Source organism: Cuculus canorus, chromosome Z (genome assembly GCF_017976375.1).
Source record: "Cuculus canorus isolate bCucCan1 chromosome Z, bCucCan1.pri, whole genome shotgun sequence".
NCBI lineage: Eukaryota > Metazoa > Chordata > Aves > Cuculiformes > Cuculidae > Cuculus > Cuculus canorus.
In genome coordinates, this window is record NC_071441.1 from 38,029,738 (window position 1) to 38,054,448 (window position 24,711).

The 24,711-nt window shown below is 38.1% G+C and overlaps 1 protein-coding gene across 1 annotated transcript; it reads left to right on the forward strand.

The window, feature by feature from the left end:
• HSD17B3 (hydroxysteroid 17-beta dehydrogenase 3) lies at window positions 1-24,580 on the forward strand. Its single transcript, XM_054054949.1, has 11 exons — window positions 1-154; window positions 2,185-2,231; window positions 9,262-9,337; window positions 16,295-16,402; window positions 17,094-17,161; window positions 18,290-18,325; window positions 20,480-20,514; window positions 21,537-21,618; window positions 23,251-23,316; window positions 23,633-23,782; window positions 24,470-24,580. Exons 1-11 carry the CDS (start codon window positions 1-3, stop codon window positions 24,578-24,580), a joined length of 933 nt encoding a protein of 310 aa, XP_053910924.1.
• The last annotated feature ends 131 nt before the right edge of the window (window positions 24,581-24,711 follow it).

The following is a 24,711-nucleotide window of genomic DNA, read 5'->3' on the forward strand; positions in this document are numbered from 1 at the left end:
ATGGAAATCTTCCAGCATCAGCTACTTACTGTTATTGGGGGTCTGATCTTTTTCTGTATTCTGGTAAAATGCATCGGATTTATGAAATACATTTTCCCACAGATCTGGACTTCTTTGCCTGAGACTTTCTTTCGATCGCTGGGAGAATGGGCAGGTAAAGGAAACTTCCTCACCTTCTTCTTGAAACTGAGTGATGGATTGCTACATGTTTTCAAAAACAGTTTACACTAGGTTTTGTTGGCTTAGTTTATATTTGTTTTCTCCTACTAACTTTGGTTTTATGAGCCTGAACGTTGTGTGTGCTTGGGGAGAAGAGAAAAATAGTCAAATTGGTAACAGCTCACGCACCTGGTGTATAGATGTGAATTCTCTCCCCATTCCTACTTATGATGTTTTTCCTCCACTGCGAATGCTTTAGTTTCAATACCATTGCACATATCCTCAGTTTCCTCGTATGTGAACCAACTAGTTTATGTCTACCATATGGTCTCCATTCTTCAAAGCAACCTTTCTTTGTTCCTGGTTACTTTGCTCCAATCTTTTTTTTCCAAATTGGTGACCTGTCCTTAATGGTATCATTAATGAGCCAAATCTACTCCTAGCCTAAAACCTTCAAAGGCTGCAACTTGGCAGTACTTTTTAAAAGATACTACACATTCTCATAAAATAATATAAATGTTTAATAAACACTTTATTCCTTGTCCTGATTACTGATGTTTTTCTAAACTCATTAGATTATCGCTATTAAGCAAAAATGAACAGGCAGTGTCTGAGTTCCTGGGCTACAGATATCACTGATGGTGCCACCTTCTTAGGAAGTGACCTGAACAGTGCTCTCGTGCATTATTCCTTTCCTCCACGCTAGAGACTTGATGCATCTGGATTGAGTACACGTTTAATAAGCACATCTCACAGTGGATTAATAAAAAAGTAAATCTACCCCCTGGCAGAAGACCTGCTTGGATACCAGCTGCTTCTGAAACAACACATATGTCTCATTTTGATTTCAGGCAAGGACCTCTATTCTGTCCGTGAGGTGAGGACCAGCGCATGGAACGTTCTGTGTAAAATCCTTCAGAAGCTTGTTTCCTTCATAGACCTTTTATGCTCTGTCTTTTTGTAAACATAAAGTTTTCTGGGCCTGGTAAAATTCATAAGGCTTGGATGATTTGCTGTACCACATGGCACATGAGATCCTAAGAATGATGAAAATTAGAACTGGGAAGTGGAAGATTGTTTTCCAATAGACTCTTGGTTTTCATCTGCAAATCTGCTAGAGAGCTAAAGATCTAGTGCTGCTTCATGAGGAGTCTCTTTTCTCAGTGAAATGAGGGAGAGAGTAATTGCTCTTCTATTGGCCATGAACATAGCTATTCAAAACCACTTTGCTTCCCCTATGTCTTTTGCAATTTAGAAGCCCTTAAACCACATTTTTTAGATATTGACTCATTTTCTATTTTGATCTGAAGATTTACCAGGTTTACTGTGAAATTGCTTTAGTACTTTCCTGCTTTATTTATTTCTTCTTTATTTCTGAAGTTATATGGATTTTCTTTCTATAGTTCCTCTTCGGTATGGGTTTGTGTACCATTTGAAGTTCAGGGTGCTTTACAAATGCTGAAGCTTGCTTGCTTTCTCGGTAGCACTAAATTTGAAGGTAAAATGAATAGGACAGGTCTGAAAGAAGAATGTTTTATAGATGGTGGTAAGTTTGATGTGATGTTCCCTTACGTGCAGATTTCTCGTATGGCAAAATGTTGTATCAGTTTCGAGCACCAGTTAGCCCTTATCAACTACCATGCTACCACCAGCATATAAGTGTAAGTCTTACAAAGCAGAACTTAAGTAAATATGCATATGGAAGAAAATTCTACCACCTTATAGGCAATTGACTTTTTGCTGAGTATCTCCTCATTGAAAATGGAAGTAATAACTACCTACAGCATCAGATATACTGCTATGGGGAGGGATTGTCTTTGAAGACAAAATATGCTAAATGAAGTAACAAAACAATGAAGAAGTCAGAAGGAAATAAATTTTTAAAAATATTTATTCTGTTCTTCAGTAGAAGCACTTAGGCTGCAAAGTTCAGGAAACAGGTGGTGAAGATTTAAAAATTCAAGAAAGAATAAGCTAAAGCAGAGCTACAGGTATAATCCTATTTCTTCTTTTTACTTTCTCCAGTGGTCACGGGAGCAGGAGATGGGCTTGGAAAAGCGTATTCCTTTGAGGTAAGATAGATTACTTACCCTTAAGTTTATTTTAACAAAATGGCAATTGCTACCCCTTCATCAGTCTCGGCAAGTTAGTGAAGTTATTCTAAAATTCAAAGCTACTGTGAAAAACACGGTAGTAATCCTTCTTCATTGTATGTGCAGAATAACATTACTGAAGTTCTGAAAGAAACTGGTACTGCATTCCAGAGGAAAGTCATTCGTGCTTCAATGGTTTCATCAGACTAAGGAAATAAAACGGACACAGTGAATAATCCAAAAGATTCATATTGTGTGCTCAGGGTAGGAAGTTTCTTACATTGTCCTTTTTTGCCTAGTTTCACAGCTAAACTGCTTTTTGACGTTCAGTGGGATGAATCAGAATAAACAAATAAAATCTAATTTTCTAGCCTTTACACATGAAAACACATTCTTAAAGATAAATCTCAAACAACAAAGGAGAAATTTGTGTGAATTAAGACCAACTACAAGTTATGGAAATTATAAAAAAAAATATTAAAAAAGCTAATGGTTTAATCAAGAATTAGTAGGTCTAGGAGCCTCCGGGAGAAGAGAGGAGCTTCTATGCTGACCTTGTAGCTACTGCTGTGCAGAGTCACTGCAGCAGTCCCTCTCTATTCACCCTTGGTAATCAGTGCTGATGGCAGGGTGGCCTTGTACCGTCTTGAACCAGCCTTGCTGTTAATAGTATTGACTAAACGGTAGATTTTCTCAGTGTTTTTATTCAAAACTATCTCTCTTTCTTGAAGATAAACAGCAATGGAACATGAGTTGTTGTCTTCAGAGCTGAGGTGACTAGGAGAAAATTAGCAGGATGTAATACAGAAGAGTTTAGATAAGTTATAAGTTATAAATAAGTCATAAGTTATAAAATATATCTCACAGAAAATGAAAATGAGTTTGGTTTGAATAAAGTTACACTAATTCAAAGTTTTAAGCTAGACTTTGTGTTGTCCTGGTTTTGACTGGGTTAATCCACAAGCATATGCAGTGTTTAAGAACCTACCTTATGATTTTTATTACCGGGAGTGGCAATACAGTGACTGCTTTTGAAAGCACATTGACTGTAGGAAGCACGAAGACAAATACTAGGTATTGCAGTTTACAATTTGACATAAATGTGATAAAGATCACAAGCTCTACTGTAAGGAAGAAAATGTTACCTTCTTTCTACTCACTGAGTTCCTGTAGTGATGAACAAACAGGAAGGGTCTGATAAATGCCTAGGTGAGGGCTGAATAGGATGGGACCAAGACAGGGAGATGAAACGTCAGAAATGCTTAAAGGTTTATTTAGCACCACACGTCTGGGTGTAGTCATATGAGCATGCAGCTTACTGAACTAACCTTACATGTGGGCAACTGGTGATATTTTAACCATGTGAAGGCTTCAGGCACCTGTGAATGTCTGTATCACAGTCTCTGTCATTGTTCTTCCTTTCTAGCATATGGTTTATGCAAGAGAAAATCCCATTTAAAAGGCCCATCATAGCATGTTAATGGCTGCTTTACCCCATGAGAAAAATAAAAACTACTGTGTAGGGTTTTTTTTTTTTGTTTTAAAACTTGGCTGGAACTGGCTAGATTTTGTGGAACATATTTTAATTATTTTTGGCTTTTGTGGGATTACTGAGATCCATCTTTATCCATGCTGAGATGCAACTTCTTTCCCATGTGGTCCCTTTGATTGAAGCTGTGCTCAGCTACTGCTCTGTGGGGTAGATCCCAAGCTCACATCACATGAGGTCATAGCTTGGCACATCATCTTGCTGGCTAAGGTTGAAGCACACACTTGTGTGTAACTTATGGATAAATAAACCTGACCCTGCTGTTTAATGTCTTTGTATCTTTGGAGTTTCTGGCTCAATACTACTGTCTTGCTGGTCTGATGTCAGGGTACAAAATTCTCTGCTGTTCTTCTGGCATAAGTTCCTCTGTTGTTTAGGGCTGATGTGAAGTCAAGCCCTTTTTGATAGCCATGGTGTCTGTTCTTTTAGAATTTGAACTCTGACACCAGGTCTCTTTCTGACATCTTAAGCTCAGGGTGGCTGATAACAAATCACAAACTAATGTAAGCGCTCCACGCTTGTAGGTAGTATAGAGTATGGGAGACTAAAGGGAGCAGTTCATGTGTTTTGGACTACTAGTGTCATGTGGCTTCCTCTGTTTTGTGTTCTGTGTGGAAATCCTGGGAGGTGCTTCATTGCATAAAACCCTGCAGACTGAAGTCCAGTGAAAGATGACAAAATTTGCAGCTTCAGTACCCTTGTTTCCAAGGTTTATGGCTAAATGCAGGTTTCTGCAAAGCCAGTTAATCTCAAGAGCTGACCGAGACTCTGTGAAGAGCCTGGCAGCTGTGAGGCCTTAGAATGCTACTTTATTGATGCCAGGACACAGATTCATCAAAGCAAATTTTTGTCCCTTTCATTCTCTGAGCTTGTGTTGAGAAGTAAGCACACAGGCAATTAGAGCTTATCCTCTTCTGCGCGAAAGTTCAGGCTTCCATGAAGTGTCTGTATTTCCAGGACATCAGGGTCCTTTTGAATAACTGGCTCTCTTGAACAAAAAGACCCTAACCTTTAAACTGACTGCTGTAATGTCAGAATATTGGGATTTTGGATCTACTCTGTTATACTTGTTTCAAAAGCCAGGTTTCTGCTAGACTTGGTCCATCAGTTTTGGGGCTGCTGGAGTTTAGACTTGCCAAACTTATGACAAGGAACAAAAATAAATCAACTATCAGTGTGCTGCTAGGCTGTTGTATCTATAGCCCTTTGTTAGCATTTCAGGTACTGGTACAGTCTTGTATCTTCTGTTTTCCTGATGTAATAACCACAGATGTGTTAGCATTGGCTGAGCATCTTAAACATACTGGGTTTATGGATGAGGCCGTGCCATACTCCGAGACTTATGGTTTAGCTTCTGCCTACTTCTTATCCAATGTAATGTCACAGGCAGGATGTTGGTGGCTCACATGGCCATCATTTTTGTTATTATTATAGTTCATAACTCTCTTATAAGTCAGGCCAGTGCTTGTGTCTAAGTAAATGTTTTAGTAGACTATTTTGAGACAGGCACTACATTAATTTATTCATATAACTGTTCTTCAAATCTTATCATAGAATCATAGAATAGAGTCATAGAATCATAGAATGGTTTGAATTGGAAGGAATCTTAAAGATCTCCTAGTTCCACCCCTGCTACCATGGGCAGGGAGACCTCTCACTAGACCAGGCTTCTCAAGACCCCATCCAACCTGGCCTTAAACACCTCCAGGGATGGGGCATCTGCAGCTTCCCTGGGCAACCTGTGTCAGTGCCTCATCACCCTCATGGTGAAGAAATTCCTCAAATGTCTAATCTAAATCTTTCCCTCTTCCAATTTATATTTCCTCATCCTATCACTACATGCCCAGCTTTCTTGCAGGACCCTTCAGGTACTGGAAGGTCGCTATAAGGTCTTCCTGGAGCCTTCTCTTCTCCAGGCTGAACAACCCCAACTTTCCCACCCTGTCCTCACAGCAGAGGTGCTTCAGACCTCTGATCATCTTTGTGGCCTCATCTGGACCTGTTCCAACAGTTTCATACCCTTCTTATGTTGGGGATTTCAGAATTGGACACAATACTACAGATGGAGTCTCATAAGAGCGGAGTAGAGGGAGAGAATCACCTCCCCGCCGGCCACTCTTCTTTTAATTCAGCCCAGCATACAGTTGCCCTTTGGGATGCAGGCACACGTTGCCAGCTCATGTCAAGCTTCTTATCAATCAGCACCTTGAAGTCCTTCTGCACAGGGCTACTTTCAATCACATCATCCCCCATTCTTCATTAAAACCACAGATTGCCCTGACCCAGGTGTAGGACCTTGCACTTGGCCTGGTTGAAGCTCATGAGGGTCACACAGGCCCAATTCATCAGCTTGTCCCAGGCTCTCTGGATGACATCCTGTCCTTCTGGAGTGACGACTGCACTACCCAGCTTAGTGTCATCTGTAAACTTGTTGAGGGTACACTGCATCTCACTGTCTAGATCTATATCTTAAAACTTTGTTTCTTTTCCTGAAATTGTGTGTAGTGTTACTAGCAATATAATACAAGCTAACTATGGACTAAGTTTTCCTGCTTTAGTTGCATATGTCCTCTAATTTCTCTACTGGGTCCTGGATTTATTCCTGGAAATACTGCTATTTTACTTATGTTGTATGGATGCAGAACTAGCAAAAAAGTTGCAGAACCGTTCTGCCCTCTTGTCTCAGTTCTAGTCTGCTAGACCAAAAAAAGGGTTGAAAGATTCCAGTTATAGAGACCTTATGGATCTGAAACCCAGGCAAAGAAAGAAAACAGATGAAGCACTGAAGCTGTATCAGGACAACCTTGGAGAAGAGAGAACCTCTTTTGTAAAAGATAGAAACTCACAGTAGGCAGCCACAGATTCCAAAAAGCATTATTAGGGCATTTAAATCATTACATCCAATTATCCTTGTAGAGTATAACCAATTTGTTAGTGTAACTCTAGCCATTACATGCATGGTTTGGATGTAACACCTTTGTCTTGCCTTTCATGAAGCTTTATTTTTTAAAAATTCACCTCAGACTGGGCTACAAAAATGTGCTAGAAAATACGGACAGACCAATTTAACGTTGATTTAAACTTTTTAAGAACAAGTTTGTGAAATTCCAGAGTGCAGATTCTGCTCCATCATTCTTCATTATTAGCCCCATTTCTAAATGCTTAGTTGTCATAGAAAATTATGGCTCAATTCGTTAATGGTCTTACACATTAGTAGTCTGAGAGGCTGAGAAGCATTTTAGTCTTTTGCCACTGGGAGTCAGGATTTGCTAATGCAAAGAGCTTCACATTACATTCCTGGCAGCCAGTGCTTATTCTTATCTGTCAGTGTAAATATCATCCTTTAAAGAAACAGCTTTTTTATTTTATGAAAATGCTTCATGATGAAGAGGTCTACACTGAAAGTTACCTTCATTTGAAATGCAGTACTGTTAAAACTGGTTTAAGTTTTGCTGTGGATGTCTAGAAAATTATTTTCTAAGCACAAATTTCTTTTTGTTTTCTTGAAGGTACATTTGAACATCATGGTAGTTAAAACGCCCTACAAAAACTATTTCTGGAAGAGACGCACTTTATTTGTGGTTGAGGAAGCAAAAAAAGAGTAGTCAGGTTTGTAGCCTCTTTTCCCTTGAGAAATGGGACTACAGCCTTATACTTTTGATTAGTCTGGTCTGCAGCAATGAGGGAGAATCCTCTCACCTGACAGTTAAGAATTTTATACAAGTTTTGCCACAGACATGCTTTTAGCTGAAATACAATGCAATCCTAGTGCTAGGAATAATTTTTCAATTAGCCTTTAGGAGGGATTTTTCCACCAAATGAAATGAGATGATATTGAGAAGCCCCATGAAGCAGAACTTCTACTTAATTCTGTATACAACATGGCTGATATTTGGGTTTGGGTCCCTAGGCACAAAAATTAAAATAGTCTCATCTGAACACCCTCAAATAGTAGAAAGAAACTAGTGGCGCTGGAAATGGAGACTATGTCTCCAATTGGAAATGTCTTGAGTCAGACTCATTGTGGGCAAAGGGAAATCTGCCAGTACATAGGCAATTAAGAGTTCTTTTTCTGAGCCCTTAAAATGGAGCCCTTAAAATAAGCTTTCAAAACTCCTGAGTGTCTGTCTCTGCAGGTCTCTTTGGAGCACCGGCCAATTATGTGAGGGGGTCTCCAAAAGCACAGAATTGTGAGCATGGTCTTTGTTCTGAAAATGCAAATGATGGTGGCTGATACATTTAATAGACAGTCTGACCCTCATACTCTTGATGTAGCTAATTTTTGAACAAAAGTCCTTATTCCTTAACATTCTCTGCATTGTTCCAGAAGAGCCCAACAGGACAAACTGTTTCCCTCAAACAGGTTTAAAGAGAGAGTATTGCAGGAAGTCAGTTGTGGAAATGAATGGGTCTTCAATGTGGGGACCAGTGCGTTTCTTCTTCTAAGAAAGCCTGGTACTTTCAGCTGATATTGACTTTATCTTTTGTGCAGACTACTTTAGCTCCATTCCTCCTTGCTTTCATGGGCATTCTTATAGTTTCATCTTTGTCTTTCCTTTCTTTATGTACACAACTACATTCAGCTTCTGCTTGTTAATAACGTTGTTGCACAAGCTGGGGCCATGTTTCTTTCTCAAGGCTTGCCTAAAACTCTTTAACTGATGGGAATGTGAGGCCTCGGGAAATCAGGAGAAAACCATTCCCTGTTTGTTCTGCTTTTGTTCTGCACGCAGTAATACCAAACGGACTATAAACATACCACTTCATTCAATAGTGTTTGCAGCTATAAACTTCAGCTATTGTAAATGTCTTTGTGGATACTCATATTTATGTGGCTGTATCTTGGATTCTTATGCAGGGACTTCACCTTTTTTTATTTGTTTCTATTTTTGGTGAAAAAAAAAGTTAATACTTATCTGGATGACCTGCATCAAATTTTATTTCCATTAAAAAAGTAGAATAGTCCAAATAATTTCAAGATCTCGAGCTTTCAATTCAATACACTCAATCTACTTCCTCGGGATAAAAGAAATGTGAAGGTGGAAAGTGATGTTGTAAAATGACTAGGAAGTCATTAACATCTTTGGTCTCCCAAATCCAAGTTGAAATAAAAATGTGTTTCTGGGAAACATTTCTTCTACTCTTTGCAGACATTAATTCATTTGAATTTGGCTCAGGTTATTTATTTGTGTTCAGATCATTGGGGTTTGATTGTTGTCCTGTATATTTTTCTTGTAAGGATACAAGATTATACAGTGAAGGAGATGTTTTGGAAGACTGTTAGAAGCCTGAGTATTTTTTGGTGTGGTTTTAATATCTGTTGTTTTCCCTTTAGGCCAGTGGCAGGAGAATGAAAGCAATTAAAAAAAAAATCCATAATTGTTTTTGTTGTAAGACTGTAAATTTGTAAAGATTCTTGTCAATTTACTGTTGTTTTTTTTTTATATTCCTCTCTCATAGCTGGCAAAACGTGGATTAAATATAGTTATGATAAGCAGAACTCTTGAAAAATTGCAAAGAGTAGCCTCTGAAATTGGTAAGTGTTTATCTCAAACTTATCTTCCTGTTTAGCAGACTGGCTTTACAGAGATTTGGAGGTCAGTTTCCTCAGTATGGTACACTGGGCCCCAGACATTGCTTCAGATATAGTCCTGGGTACTGCCCCAATACTACAGATAATTTCTGGTATTATTGCATTGCTCAAACACTTCTGGTCAAGAATCATCTTAAACATATATGCTATAATTCAAACAGTGCAATAGGTTGGATTGAAAAAAGTCAGTGTGTGTTCTTTACTGGCTTCAGCTGCCCTGAAAATCTGTAAATACAGTCAAAGCATATAGAGTTGTTAGTGGAATCTTCAAAAGAGTTCGTGCTTGAGATAAAAAGGCTATCTGTAGGTGAGTTCTTAGAACATAGCCGAGGAGTAAAAATGAAATCCATGTACCATTTTTCAAGGTTTCTGACTTATAATTGGCTTCTGATAGAGCAATTAAATAGCATGTCTTTAGAATTAATATTCCCTTTCTTTTTTTTAAAAAGAAATACGGCCATTTACTGTGGAGAACGTCTTGCTTAAACTTTTTAGGGGTCAAATAAGTTTATATCCTCCATTAGCTTTAAAGTTTGCTGTAATCAAGGTTATTCTCCCCATTGTCTCTTTTTCTATTCATGGTTTCTATTCACAAAATTCCTTGACTCACAAGTTCCTATGTTAAGTATGTGTCTCTCCAAGACTATACCTCTGTCAGAAAGACCTGCTTTCAAGCAGTCTTGGCAGATGGCTCCCACAGAATATTAGGAACTGGATCCTTATCAGCAAAGAGAGCAGTGCATCTCTTGGGGATATGGAAGACCTGAAGTGGATGAAAAGCTAGTAACTTCAGAACCTGCAGCTGCCAAAGTTGAGGATTGGACTCTGAAATTTTCTGTCCGATTTCCCTCCCTTTTTTCCCAGTCATAGACTTGTGCTTCTTTGGGAAGCAAGGAGGAAAGCACTAAATCCCTGAACAGTCCCTGTAAGCAGCAGTATCTGTGAGACCAGTGTCACTATGGCCTACATTATCCTTTCTTATGTAAACAGCCATAAAACTTAACTTCTCTGGGAATTAGGCCTGCTCTGGTGTCATTGTTGCATTTCCTTGCAACTAGATGTTAAGGAATTAACATAATAGAAACATAATAGAAAAAAACAACAAACACACCAGAACAGCAAAGGAGTTTTTATAGATTCTCTACATTTTAAATTATAATCAAAAGGAAAGAATGAAAACAATAAGATTTCTGAGACTAATATTGCTGAGTAAAGAAAAAAGTGGTGGAGCCCAGAAAGAAAACATACTGTACTTTCCTTTGTAATGTGATTTATTACAAGGCCATCCATGGGTCCCCTTCCCAGTTGAGGTCATACTGTGCTGTGTTGTGTAGCAACAAGTGAAGGACCACTTGTCCTATCCTGACAGATTCTGCTGAGATAGCCTACAAACACTATGTCTTGTCTAAAAGTGACCTGTAACTTTTTGCATGTGAGGAAGCTTTATTGACTGCAGCGACATTATCCATGTAGTCCAAGGTGCAGGCAGGTGGATGGTGTGAACCCAGGAGCTCAGCCTACACCAATCAGGTTTCTGTGCTATGTTCAGACGGACTGTGGGCATAAGGTGTTTTCCCAAAGCTTGCTGAAATTGGTGGCAAATCCCGGTGAGATTATTCCACTTTTTGTGGTGAGTTTTGGCTGAAGACCAGAGTGACTAATTTCTTACTTATTGTGCCAGGTTGGAAAAAAGTACATAACAACATGTAGATGGCACAAACAAAAGGAAGGAGAGGAAGATCTAGTGATGAAAAGCACAGAGTATCTAATCTGGAGATGACTAGAATCGGCAGGGGGCTCTGGATGTCAAAGTTTTGGACTTATTCCACTGATTCCAATTTGCAGAACCAGGCTTTACTGTAATCAAGCTAAGCAGTTATTGGGAAGGAAGAAAAGTTAAACTCACGGTGATTTTATGTGAGTAAAGAAAAAAACCAGAAACTAAAACGGAAGCAGAAACTTAACCAGAATGGTTTTACTCTTGTTTGAATTTTCTTGCTGACTTTTTCTTTCTAAACTGCTTAAACAAGCAATGTCTCACTCCTAGCAGTTATCATTATGCTGAACTAATGTGCAAGGAGATTAAGACACAAAGAGGCAGACAAAAAGTTTGTTGTAGGCTGCGTGGATTTGCTGTAGGACTGAACATATTATTCATTTTGTTTTTCTTAACAGCTACACCATTTTCCAATCAGTCACACACCATAATTAAAAGACTTGCCTTCTTTTTCAACCTGACAATATTATTTGTCTAATCATACTGTCAAATTCAGTTTAGGTACTGAATAATGTAAATTAAAGGAGTCTGATGTGTGGGTCATTCCACAGACCTCAGTGCTGGCCTTTCAAACACTTTCCTGCATGACAGGTGTTCATGGGAAAAAGCTCTCAGAGCTGTAGTAGGCAGAAATCCACCTTAAGAAAAACATTTCTCTAAAGAAACACTGGTATTGAAAGTGAGATTCCCATTCAGACAGGAAAGCTCTTTAAGAATGAGATAAAAGATAATAAAGTAAACCTTCTGGAAGGCAAAGAGAGAGAACCACTATAGCAGGCGTAATCCTCATTTAACATATTTAGTATTGTGACTGTGAAACATTGATCAAACCATAAAACTAGGAGATCAGAAATTATGGAATGCTTAGTAACTGCACTCCCTTTTATTTCTTTGTTCTGCATTTCCTAAGTAAACTGTGTGGGCAGAGCTACATCCTGACTGAATAATTATACTTTAGGATCTGTTTATTTGACCAAGGTCCATATTGTTTAGGTCTTAATGTCAAACAAACAAAAGCCACTTCTGTCAGACATAATTATTCACAACAAACATGGGGGTTTTGGGATTTTACTTGATTTGGAGATTTTTTTAGAAGAAACAAATCTATACTTAAGGAAGGATAGCTTTTGAGATCCTCAGAAAGCAGTAGAAAAGAGAGCTACACTGGCTTAGACTAGCTACCTCACAATCCATGAATCTAGGTTTGGTGATATCATGCCTGCTACTACAGGATAAAGCAGTGAACATAAAAATCACCCCACAAAATTGTCATGAACCAAATGTATCTTGCTCCCACTAAGAACTGTAAAGGTGCTAATCCATTTAGTTGTGTGTCCCATCTAGTCCATCCTTCTTCCTCCACTTCCCCCACTGCAATTTCAGTTTCCAGTCTAGTTTACTGTGTCCTGTGCCCTTTGTCCTTTCAGATCTAGCTCCAAGAGCTAAGCATGTGACAAGCTGAGATCATTGACTATCATGAAACGACTCACTTGGCACAACCTTCCTTCACCCTCAAAGGCTTTTCAAAATACCTGTTGTGTCTTGCTGATCACTTGAGGTGAAACATTATTGCTCAGGGCTGTTTTCCCAACATACGCTGCTACAAAACAGAGCATTGTGAGACCTTCAACAATGTTCTGAGTGCTCTGGTGACTAGTGCAATTCCTCTGCTTTTTTTTCATTGAGTTTGTGTTCTCTGGTACCTTCCATCACCTTTTGCAGTTCTGCTTTTACACTCATTCCTTTTGTTTCTCCTCTAATTTCCTATTGTTCCTGAAACTAAGTTATCTTATATTTCTGAGGAGATAAATTATCAAAAAGACTTTGGAAATGTAACCAGAACTTTTTTTTTATGATCTAACAGAAATTTTTATCTTTTGCCTCAGTCTTAAATATTTTTAAAACCTTTTTCTATTGTTAAAATAATTTCTCATTTTGCTCTCCACTGATGCCGTGAAAAGGGCGAAACTCAATAATCAATGCCAATTTGATTACTAAGCAGATATTGCTTTAATACATAATATGACGCCGGACACACAGGGAATCATTTCACCTGATGTGTGTGTCCATTGAGGCTGGTTACAGGACTTTTATACTGGTTAAACATACATGTTCATATAGATTCTGAGAAACACTGGTTACATATTTGGGAAATATTGGTTAAACATACATAGACCTCATTATCATATCTTGTCACCCACTCTCGAATTTACATCACAGTTCCTTTGTGTCTTCTTAATTCTCTGATGCTCTTTATCTTATCTCCTTCCTCACTGTGCCCTCTTCATGAGCTCAGGTTTGCCTTTTGCTCCTGCTGGTGGACCGTCCTTGTTTCAACTAGTAAACAAGCTAAACTCCTGTTACAATCGCATTCTTTCTTACTGCAAGCTGGCCAAGATTTGATTCTTATTATTCTCATTATTCTTCATGATTTATTCCTTCCTTCACCTCTCTGCAGATTTCCACTGAATATGAATGCCATCTTAACCTGAGCGCTTCTCTCTTCTTATTCAAATTTTGCCATAGTGTGCCAAAAGAGTCTCCTCTTTCCATAAATTTTGGTTCTTGTCTTGCTCAGGCATTCATTTTGCCACCTGAGGTTTCCAGAAAAGAAAATAGAAAAGGAGAGGTTTTGGCAGAGTTCTTGCCCTAACCGACTGCATGCTTCATTCTGATTTATTCTCCTCTTGGTAAATTTCAAAAGGTAGAGCATTGTCCTATCAGACAAGAGGGATTCCCAAGTAATCTGAGGTCAGAAGGAGTTAGATGTATGTTTTATAATCACACATTTTATACGTTAGTTTAAACAACTCAGTTCGAGTTTTTTTAAATTTTCCATAAATTCGTTCTCTTTTCATTTTCTTTAAAAAAAGATAGTAACCTGTCTTGGTGTTTGGAAATGTAGGCTTTTTGTTTCTGGCCTCCCTAGGACTTTTAAAATGTTTGTTTCTTCAAAGACTGTCATAAATCTTTGTCACGGAGAGGGAGAGATGTAAGAAACAAACATTGGAAATTATTTTTTGGCTCTCTTCTTTGCAGAATTGTTATCATTTTCTGAAGAGCTATCCCTGAATAATTCATTTATCAGCATGATAGTTTTATTGGTTTTTAATATATTGTTTTCTTCTTAAATGAGACAGAGGAGAGCCATCTGGAGAACTTGTTTATTGGCTGACAGTGCTGGTTGCAGCAGTACAGTTCTTTACAGACAAGGGGATGCAGAGAAAGTCCAAACGGCTTGTTTGATCCTCATTTTTATGTTGATCCAATTTTGGCTGCCCTTCTCACTGCCCACAAAAAGGATGGCCACAACATCACTACACATTTTAAGACCATCTAATTTTGTTTATAGAGCTCTTCAATCAGAAGGTCACTGTAGGTGTCTGCTCCAGCTGTTGGTCTGTTATTTACCTTCACTGCATTTACACTCACCATGTCCTTTTCTGTATAATTGTAGTATTCCCTCAGCTGAGGACCCCCAGGGAGTCATTTGCCACTAGAGTTGCTTTTATAGGTTCAAAGTTCAAAGGGGTTTTCATCCCTTTCAAACATGCAACTGAAACTTGGAAAGAGGGCAAGAAAAAGGCACTCCTTTCTTCTGTCACGGAGACAGATGTCCTCTAAAACTGCACACAAGATTCAGCCTGCACTTCAGATCTGGACTCAGAGCGTCTGCTGTTTCTTCAGACCACTGGTGTTACTTGGGTAGCATAAAGTGGTCAACATTTGGGATGTAGTAGGGGACAAGGGGGAACCACCAGGAGGGAATAACATCCTCTGACCCTCCAAAGCAGGCTCTGTTTAGTTGCAAATTGTCCTGCTGAACACAAATCCATCTTTCTGCCAGCTTTGCTCTCCCGTGGGAACTGGTGCAAGAACTCTTGCTAAATTCTGAATTTACACAAGGGATGAAGCAAGATCTCTGGGCAGAAATTAACGAGTCTGACTCCTGTTCAAGGCAATGTTCCTTGTCACCTGTGTGATAAAATCAGGTTCCAAAGAAGCAGAGGCAATTTCCCAGACAGGACCAAAAGCAGACTTTCTGCCATCCACATGCACCTGAATTCCTGCCACTTGCAGTGAGTCTGCAATCTGGTCGTCTACTGACATTTCCAAGCTTTGCTTGTCACTTTTTCGGCAAACTTCATCTGGATTTCAGGTTGGCCATAAAACTAGAAAGCAGGTTGAGTAGCAAGAATTTACAATGTGAACACCTAGTCAGAGGAGACCTCACTGGGCCCCTTTCAAGGAGAACCGTGACTTCAAATTGAGTAAATAAGAGCTTCTACCTCTTTTCCTCATGAAACTTCATTGGAAGTATGAACAGTAATAAATCAACTGCTGAGAAAAATGGTAATGTACAGCTGGGCTCCACTCCTGCATAGTAATGACACTGGAAAAATCACACACATTTCCCTTTCCCTCCTGTGTAAATTGACCTTGTAAAATTTAAGCTATACCCTCCTTTAAGTGCCTTTTAGTCCTGCAAAATCCTGTGCAAGGTTCAGTCTATGGGAATCTGAACATCAAAACAGGAGAGGAATTTTTTGACTATAATGCAGAAAATATTGTATCAAATCCAGCCCTGTTTTCCCCTCCTCCTACATGAAGAGATAAGCTCTTCTTGTTAAAATGTTCATCTTATACATGCAAACACTTCCAAAAAAATCTACAAAACTGTGCTTGTGCAGAGGACCTGGCACCCACATTCACTTGTCGAATGTATGCTGACAGTGTTCATTTATAAATATTATGATAACCACGGGAAGAAGTCCTGTGTTGCTTATTTTGGGGGTATTTTTCTTACTGGAGGACTCAATGGTGTTTAGATTTTGTGAGGGAACTTCTACTGATTTCAGGGCATAAATTAATAGTATATTTGCCAGGCCTGTTCTTTGAAAACCACTGAGTATTGCAAGAGTATTTTGCTTGTGTTTTGATCTTTCTTAAGGCAAGACTGCTGAAATAATTACTTACAGCAGACATTTCTAAGTGTGACACCTGACTGTTTCTCTTATTACCTAATTACAGCCCTCCCTCTCTCTAGGTAGATGCAAAAGGGTTTTCTCTTTTTTTTTTTTCTCCTTTTCTTTTTTTTAAATTTTTTATTTTCTTAATTGCAGAGCAGGTGACAGGTCGGTCAGTGAAGGTTATACAAGCTGATTTCACCAAAAATTCAGTATATGAGAACATTGAAAAAAATCTGCAGGGCTTGGATATTGGTGTTCTGGGTAAGTCACTAAGGTCTGTTAATCGAAGACTATTTTAAGGCTGCAGTGCATTAAACAGAGTATTGTATAGATGGCATGTCATGACAACTTGTTAGTCAACACTTGAAACAAAGCATACAGCTGCCTAATATGCTTGAGTATTAGTTATCACAAATAAGTTTTAAAGGAGAATTAAGATTCTCTGAAGGCTTCCTCTTTCTCTGTACCATGACTTCTTTACTCTGAAACTTCTTCTGTCACTTTATAAGCAGCATCCAGCTTGTGGGGTGACTTCTTCCCTGTTTGACCTAAAGGAATTAATTTTCACTATTGGTTGTTTTAGAGCCATGAATTCTTACATTCAATCTGAAATGAGCCTGTGGCTAACATTAAGTAGTATGATCAACACAATAATGAAAACATGGTTTGTGGGGGAAGTATTTTTTTTTAAATAGACACCAGTCCTTTTAATACTGAAACAAATGAAACAGCAAAACCCCAAGCTGTAGTAACAGATTATTTTTCTGTTCCCTGAAGTAAGTACTGATCAGTGCTCATATTTTCAGTGAGAATAAGACTCAGTGTTAAACAGCAGTTCGTTTCACATATAACTCAAAAGCTTCTGAGTCTCAAGGAGAAGCCATTTATTTCACTAGCTGAACTATGCACTTTGCCTAGATTAGGTTCTTATCATTATGTTTCCTTTGTTTAGTAAACAATGTTGGAATGCTTCATAATCCTCTTCCTTGCCGTTTCCTTAATGGACCAGACATAGATGAGGTAGGATTTACTCTACCTTAATTTCTACTTCCAGTACAACAATGAGGAACTGTAATTCCATTTAACAATACATGCTGCAATCAACACGTATTTAACTGGTTGAGTGGGAAAAGAACTAGGTCTGAAGGAGCATATTTTGATTTGGTTTTAATGCTCAGAAGAGCTTGCAAAAGAAAAAGAACTGTAGGTTTCATCTAAATTGCAGCAAGCACTCAGCAACAGAGGGGAAAGCACAGTTGGCCTGGCTGTAGTGGCATAAGCAACCCCTCTGGCTCCCTGTTCATATATAATGAGATAGGGTCCAGCCTGGTCACAGCCACAGCTGAAGTGTGGGGTTCTTATTAGCATTAGTAAAACTTACTCTTTTTTGAAACCCCAAAAGCCCTAATCCATCATCTCAGCACAGTTTACCTTGGGGGGACAGGGGGCTTATTTTACAGATGTACAATAATTTGAAAGGATTAAAGGTGTGATCAAGTTTTTCATTGCCTTCTTATCAATTACCTCTGTAGTATTACCCATGAAAAAAACCCAGAGCTTTAAAACTTATTTCTTGTTAGCGAGCGTCTCAGGGTCCATTGAGTCTATGTATCATCATCCACTCTGAATCAGAGATTCCCCAAGTGTATTGCTTCCCTCAGAGATGCAGCCATACACTGGCACCTCTGTTACTGCTATGACTTGCGATTGCTTGGTCTTGAAGGGATATCTGTACATGGCAGTGCTTTTGCTGCACATAGTCTACCTCTATCACCGAGAGACACTCTGTCTCAGCATGGGACACGTGTAGTTTGTTGTCTGTTTGCATCCAGCTTGCTTGCTCACTCCATCACTGTCTGGACACCAGCCTTCCAAGTTTTGCCACATGTAAGGATGTGGCTGGGCAAAAAAGGAGGGCACAGAGTCAAAGGGGTGTAAAGCAGATTTGAATAACATGTTTAGAATAAGATGAATCAGGGCTCACCTGCCTTTGAGTATCCCATGTCATTGGCAGAGTCAGTGACTATTGGAGGAAAGAAAAACACCTCTAAATACAAACTTTTCAATCGGAATCGCTAGCTTTGTTACCTAGGTTACAAAAACTCTCTGAAGTTAACTATGAACTTACTGTTTTCTTGATTCCTGCAGAATCTTGTCAACTGCAACATTATATCTGTCATAAAGGTATGTGACACATCTATGTTTCACCTGTAATTGCATAATTGTGAAAAAAATTTAGTCCCACACAAGACTGACCCACTAGTTTTTTTCTGTATTTTCATTAAATTCATCCACAGACAGTAATTTTCAGTGGGAATGTCAGCATTATTTTAAGGCCCCCATCTCTTTCTAATGCCTGTAGAAAATTTTGATCAGAGCCGAGGGGAAACGTTTTAACACAGTTGCTTTGTTGAGACACATTGTTATGCTGCAGCTGAAAGACTTTGCAAAAACATATTGGATTGGGAAAAAGGAGAGATTTATTTCAGAATCAAAATCTTGAGGACAGGAAGACCTGTAGTTTGACTTTTTATACAGTACCTGCCTTTTTGATGCAATTCTATGAAAATATTTTTGTGATGTGAGTGCAGGACAGAAACATAAGGAGTTGACTTCCAGTTCTATATTGTTACCTGTTGGTCTTAATTTTGGCTGGCTACTTATTTTACAAGAACAGGTGGCATTTCATGCTTTGCACCTCTAATTAAGATTCGTATTGCTCTGCTGTTTGCAAGCAGCATGTTAACATGAACAAGAACAGAACAAGAGCTTTATAGTTCATCTCAACTTTATCTTTCTAAACATGACATGAATATTATCAACAGATGTCCATCTTTCTTTGGCTAGCAAACCCTACATCCCAGATTTATACTGCTGCTTAATGACTTCAAATTGTCAAATGACTTCAAATTGTTGAAATGACTTCAATTTCAACTTGTCAGTTGAAACAAGTTCTTCCATGGAGTAGTTTGGTGAACTTTCTGCTCCTAGGTTTTGTTCTATTCAAAAGAGTGAAATATCTGAAATATCTATTGCTGTATATGAATAACTCACAAAAGCTCAGACAAACATTTTGTACCTTCTCAGTCTGGATACAAAAGACTACCCTCTTTATCATTTCTCACCTTACATATATGTTGGAATCAACTCTTTCTGCTTCACCTGGGCCTGGGCATTCCTCTCCCCAGTTGTTACAACCATGTCCTTTTCAATCCTTCATGAGCATCATTTTCCTTGAAAACACAAAGAAGAAATTATACTCCTAACCTGCATCTCTCGCGGTTAGTTCCAAATCATCTCTAAATCTGATTGTGCTTTATTTTCCCTCCCTTTCCCTGCCTTGATTCTTGCTAGGATCCCACTCACCACTTCTTGTAGTGGAATACCTGAGCTGCAGGTATTCCTGGCTCCCTCAGATAGCAGCCGGGTTTTCAGCACTGCAAAAGCAGGATATTTTCCCACGTTTTCCACTTTACCTGGAAATTCCCCTTCACACAAGCTGATGTGAACCACCTGCATTGTCATTCTTTCTGAAAACAAAGCTTGTAAACCCCAGCTTGCTCCTACTATCCTGCTGGGCATAATGGCACTGCTGAAAAAAACAGGGAACCAACAAGGACAGAATTAAGCTGCATCTTTGACACTAATTTTCACTGTTGCCCTTTATGAGTCACACTGTTATCCAGAGAAGTTTCATACATTAAGTGTGTTTTTATAAAGAATCAATAGTATGAGTGTGAATTCCTTGGGATTTAGGCTTATTATCAATAATACTCTCTAAATACAACAAACAGAAGCAGATTTCATACCTAAAACATGTTTTAATTGCACTTTCAAAATCACAAGTGTGCTTAAGTCCATTGTTAAAATGAATGTGGATAGTTAAATAATTAGCATAAAAGCTATTCTAAAACTAGAATGAAAAAAAAAATTTTTTTTTTTTTTTGTCTTGATGTTCTGCTATTTGTGGTCCAGGTAGAGCCAGAAGTGAAAGTGCAAAAGCACTGTGAAATTGACTTTCTCCTTACAATTCAGTATTGAAGAATGATGAAATTCAGGTACTGTTGGATACTGGAAAAGCTTTGGATAAGTAAAAGACTTTCACTACTTAGAAGATTAACCTTTGGATATTTTTGAAAATTCAGATGATTTGCAGGCCATTAGAATTTCTAAAATGTTTGTCAGTATTTTGAATGTGCCACATTTTAGTGATTTGAATTGTATACATATGGCTGGGGCTTGAGCAAGTGGGAATCTTGTGAATAAAAGAAGAAGAGTTGGAAAATGCAGTCAGAAAGATGGAGAATTTATATAGTTTTTAACATATTTGTCTTACAGATGACAAAAATAATTTTGAAACAAATGGAGCCAAGGTAAAAATTTTTATTTTCTAGAATTTCAATAGGTTTCAGCTGCAATTTATTCAGTGGAAGCTATGCTTTTCCACTATTAACTTCTGCACTTTACTGTATGTCAGTCAGTAAGATTTTCTTCTGTTGCTATTAGTACGTTGTGAATGAATGGTAGGAACTGCTACAACTTGTCAGTCAACTGCAGAACAAGACGGAAAATCCAAAATATAAGTTTACGTCCAGTGTTGAATGCCAACAACATGCTGGCATTGCAGAAATAAAATGGCATGTGATGGGTCCTGTATTAAACAAGAAAAGGCATTTGAAGATACTATCATATTCTTCTAAGAGTAGTAGCTGTACTTGCAATAATATTTTTCAAGCTCTGGAAATATCTGTACTACAGCAGAGAGATTAATTCAGCTGTGCAATTAAGCCTGCCTTTCCTCCATTTAATACAATGTATATTTTAGACATGGAGGTCCTTAAACTGGAAATTAAAATCTTCAGATAGAGTTTCTAGAAAACATTGTTAACTACTGCTTTTTAGAGGACAGTGCATTCTTTTTGCTTTGGCAACAAAATAAGCTCTTACTATTTAAATGCTTTGACTTTTTTTTTCTTGGTTGTTACTGAATTAATTGTTTTTAGTGATTTGTACAGGGAGCAGTGAATAGGGAAGCTAAACCAACAGATGCATGAAGCAGGAAAAAGACAGTGCTGGCTAATGAGCAAAAGGAACCTACCAATTACTTAGGAGCATAAAATCTTTCTCTGATGGCAGATGTTCTATAGCACGTATGGTGTTCCCATGGTTCTGATTGCACTAGGCATTAAAATTTCCCTTTTGACATTATTTCTAGCTGGTTTGGACTTAATTGCACCTAACTAAACCATAAAAATTGAGTCTTTTAAAAGTGTAGTCAACAATGTAATAGGAGAGCTATGGCTTCGGGGGAAAAGAGTTGTTTTCAACTTGTGCAAGCTTCTACTATAATACTGTCAAATGGAAACAGAATGTAACTGTTGCAATTAAATTTCAGAAAAAAAGGTCTTATTCTGAACCTCTCTTCTGGTCTGGGTACTTTCCCTTGTCCATTATACACAATGTATTCAGCTTCTAAGGTAAGTAATTCACATTGCTTTATAAATAAATCCCCACCAAGTGTTTACCAAAGAGTTTCAATCAGCAATATAGGGCCAGGTTTTCAGGACATAAATTAGTGTTTATCCACGGAAATAATGAAGTTATGTAAATAAGCACTAGCTGAGAACTAAGAATTAGTGAAGCTATATAAAGGAATTCAGCTGAAGGTATGTCTGATCCTTAAAACATCTTTACCTTTCATTAAAAGGTATATCAGTGCTCACAATCTGTCCTCATTCTGGGAAACTGATTTTTACCACTCTGGCTTAGCTAGTTTACTCAAAACTGTAGATGCACAAAAATGCTAGATTTTGCTTTTGGAACTAAGTATAAAGTTCCTGTAGATGGATGCCAAGTTGCCTGACTTCATAGATTTAACTTTGATATTTTGTTTTGAATTAAAACCCCAGAGATCATAAAAATGAGAACTGAATGATTTCTGTTGAATCTCCAAATTCTGACTCGGCCAGCTCAGGTTTGCTGCAAATTAAAAATTCTAACAATATTCGGTTGAACATAGCTGAAGTTCAGCTTGATAAGAAAAAGATAGTTGTTCTTGGTAAGAAATTCTAGTTTTCCTTTTTCTCTTTTTAATATAATTTTCTCATTACTCAAGAGTTGAACTACATTCAAATGAGACAATTTTAGTTCTTTGAAAATGTTTAGTTAACGTTATTTCAAAGTGATTTGGTACAGTGGTTGTATTATTTTTGCTTTTTTCATTCTTAGGTATCTCTTACATTTGCTTCTTCTTAAATGGACTTGTTTTTGCAATGCCATGAAAGGACACTATTTTACTTGTCAGTATAAGTTTCGTACACTATCACAACACTATCGGTATTTAAATTGTAAGACCCATCAAGTGATGTCTTTGAAGCTCTGTTGTATTTTTTTCTACTTAAAGTAGGATTTTTATATTTCCAATTACAGAGGAGTGATCCAGCATTGCCAAGTTTCTGAATATTTCTCAAAGATATAACTCCTAAAATCAGTCTTAAAAGAAACTCAGCAGTTACTCAGTGAAGTTAATATGTGTGTACTTTTCATGATGAGGAGAAAAACCCAGGCAGATGAACTCTGAAGGCTGAAGCTATACTCTCCCCTGCACCCATACTCCTAAATACATAACTTTGAAAATTGTATTTGTAGGCTATGCTATTAAATATATACTAAAGGCAAGAGTTGTATTTCACTCCCCTTCTTATCACAAGAGAAGCATGGTGTACACCTTGAACTGGGAGGGCAAGTGCCACCCAGAGATGACAGCCACATGAAACAATATCTAGAATAAATGGGACTCAGACATTTATATCTCTACATTGTCATAAATGTGACAAAGCTTTCAGTCTAGTCTGCAGCAGTACTTCTTTAATGTCGTTGTGCCAGTGTTAGACTGCATCTTTTCTGGTGCAGGTAAGAAGTCACTCTTACCATTGCCCAAGTGCACCAGCAGAAAACATGTCTTAAAGAGTTTGTTTCACCGTTCTTCACCAGTGCACTGTGCCTTAAGTTGGATGATGCATGTCCGTTTTGTTAAGGGCCTGTTCACACATATTTGTGAAAGTACTTATTTTCCTATGCTAATGTTATTTTGTTTTATTTCTTTCTAGGCTTTCATAAGCACTTTCTCTAAAGCACTACAAGCAGAGTATAAGACAAAAGGAATTATCATACAGGTGATGATATTGTCTTGCCACATTTGCTATCATTTTTACAAATTCTTCAACAATATACGAGGTGCCTTAATGTGTATAGTGTAGCTCTCCTTGGCAAAGTGCTGAGTGACACTGCCGAAGCTTGCTTTCTTCCTTGTATGCAGCTATAGGCTTCTTTCCTTGTTTCACCATAGTATCATTACTTATTCCACGTAGTGCCTTAATCCATTGAAAATATCTGTTATAATTCATAAGACGCTATAGGATTCTGCAGTAGTGAATGGCCTTATCTAAATGTTAGATGACATTACAGTGTTATTATAATTTCTTACTTTAGGCAGTTGCTCCTTATGGTGTGTCTACTCCAATGACAATGCATCAAAAACCTGGTCTTATTACAAAGACGGCAGAAGAATTTGTTAACGAGTCATTGGATTACGTCACCTTTGGAGATGAGATTTTTGGATGTTTAGCCCATGAAATGCTGGTAATTACACTTGTTAGCCTGTAAATGGGTCCCAAAGGCTGAACCAAGGCTCTCTGGGCCCCGTGGGTTCTTTTGACTAATCACAGAGATCTTAAGGTTGGACATCAAATGAGAAACAGTGAGTAGGTTATTAAGGCTGACACGTTACAAGTAAACTATGAGGGGAGGAATGCACAAGTAAAACACAGTGGTATCAGCACAGTGTGACTTTCTTTGCTTTTGTGTCTTGAACTGAGCTCAGTTTGATATCTGATTAGTCTTTATCCTTCCTCCATCTGCCTGTTTTCACTACCCCGTTAAGAATATGGAGTTCCCTACTCCCTTACAGAAACTGGCCAGCAGAATCAAAAGTTATTTATTAGTGGGGAAGAACGGACAGAAAAACAGACTGTGCTATCACATAAACATCACTTCCTTGGGATACCAAGACAGCAAAACAGAATAAATATTTATGCATGGCAGCTGTTAATGATGAGAATTTAATGGAAGTATAGAGATGTGAACAGATTTGCTGAAAACTGAGAAGAATAAATGTCTCCCTCTAAGAGAAGCATACATACTGAAAGTACAAAGTAAAAGCTTTGCATTTACTGTTTTTTATGACTTTTCTGAACACTAGGTTAATTTCATTCAGGTGCTTCCTGTAACACTTTGACTTTCTGTTGTTTTTGCTTGATTATTCTGAAGGCATGTCTCCTGCAGTTCGTCCCTTTGTGGGTGTTCCACAGTGACAGACTTCAAGAAACAGTACTGCGTACATTTACCACTTACCTGAAGAAGAGGTGGAGGAACCCCTAAGAGAGTAATTTCTTTTTAGAAGATGTAAACTGGGAAACTTTGGCAGGACATATTTTACTGTGTTTCTGTGTATAGCTCCATCCAAATCACCTATCGAGTGATAAGTGATTTGATCTAATCAGTCTATTGAG

Coding starts and splice junctions, on each gene's coding strand:
- HSD17B3 (XM_054054949.1), top strand. CDS start 1: ATGGAAATCTTCCAGCATCAGCTACTTACTGTTATTGGGGGTCTGATC. Junction 9,338..16,294: donor AAGAGTAGCCTCTGAAATTG/GTAAGTGTTTAT, acceptor TCTTAATTGCAG/AGCAGGTGACAGGTCGGTCA. Junction 21,619..23,250: donor CAATGTATTCAGCTTCTAAG/GTAAGTAATTCA, acceptor ATTTCTTTCTAG/GCTTTCATAAGCACTTTCTC.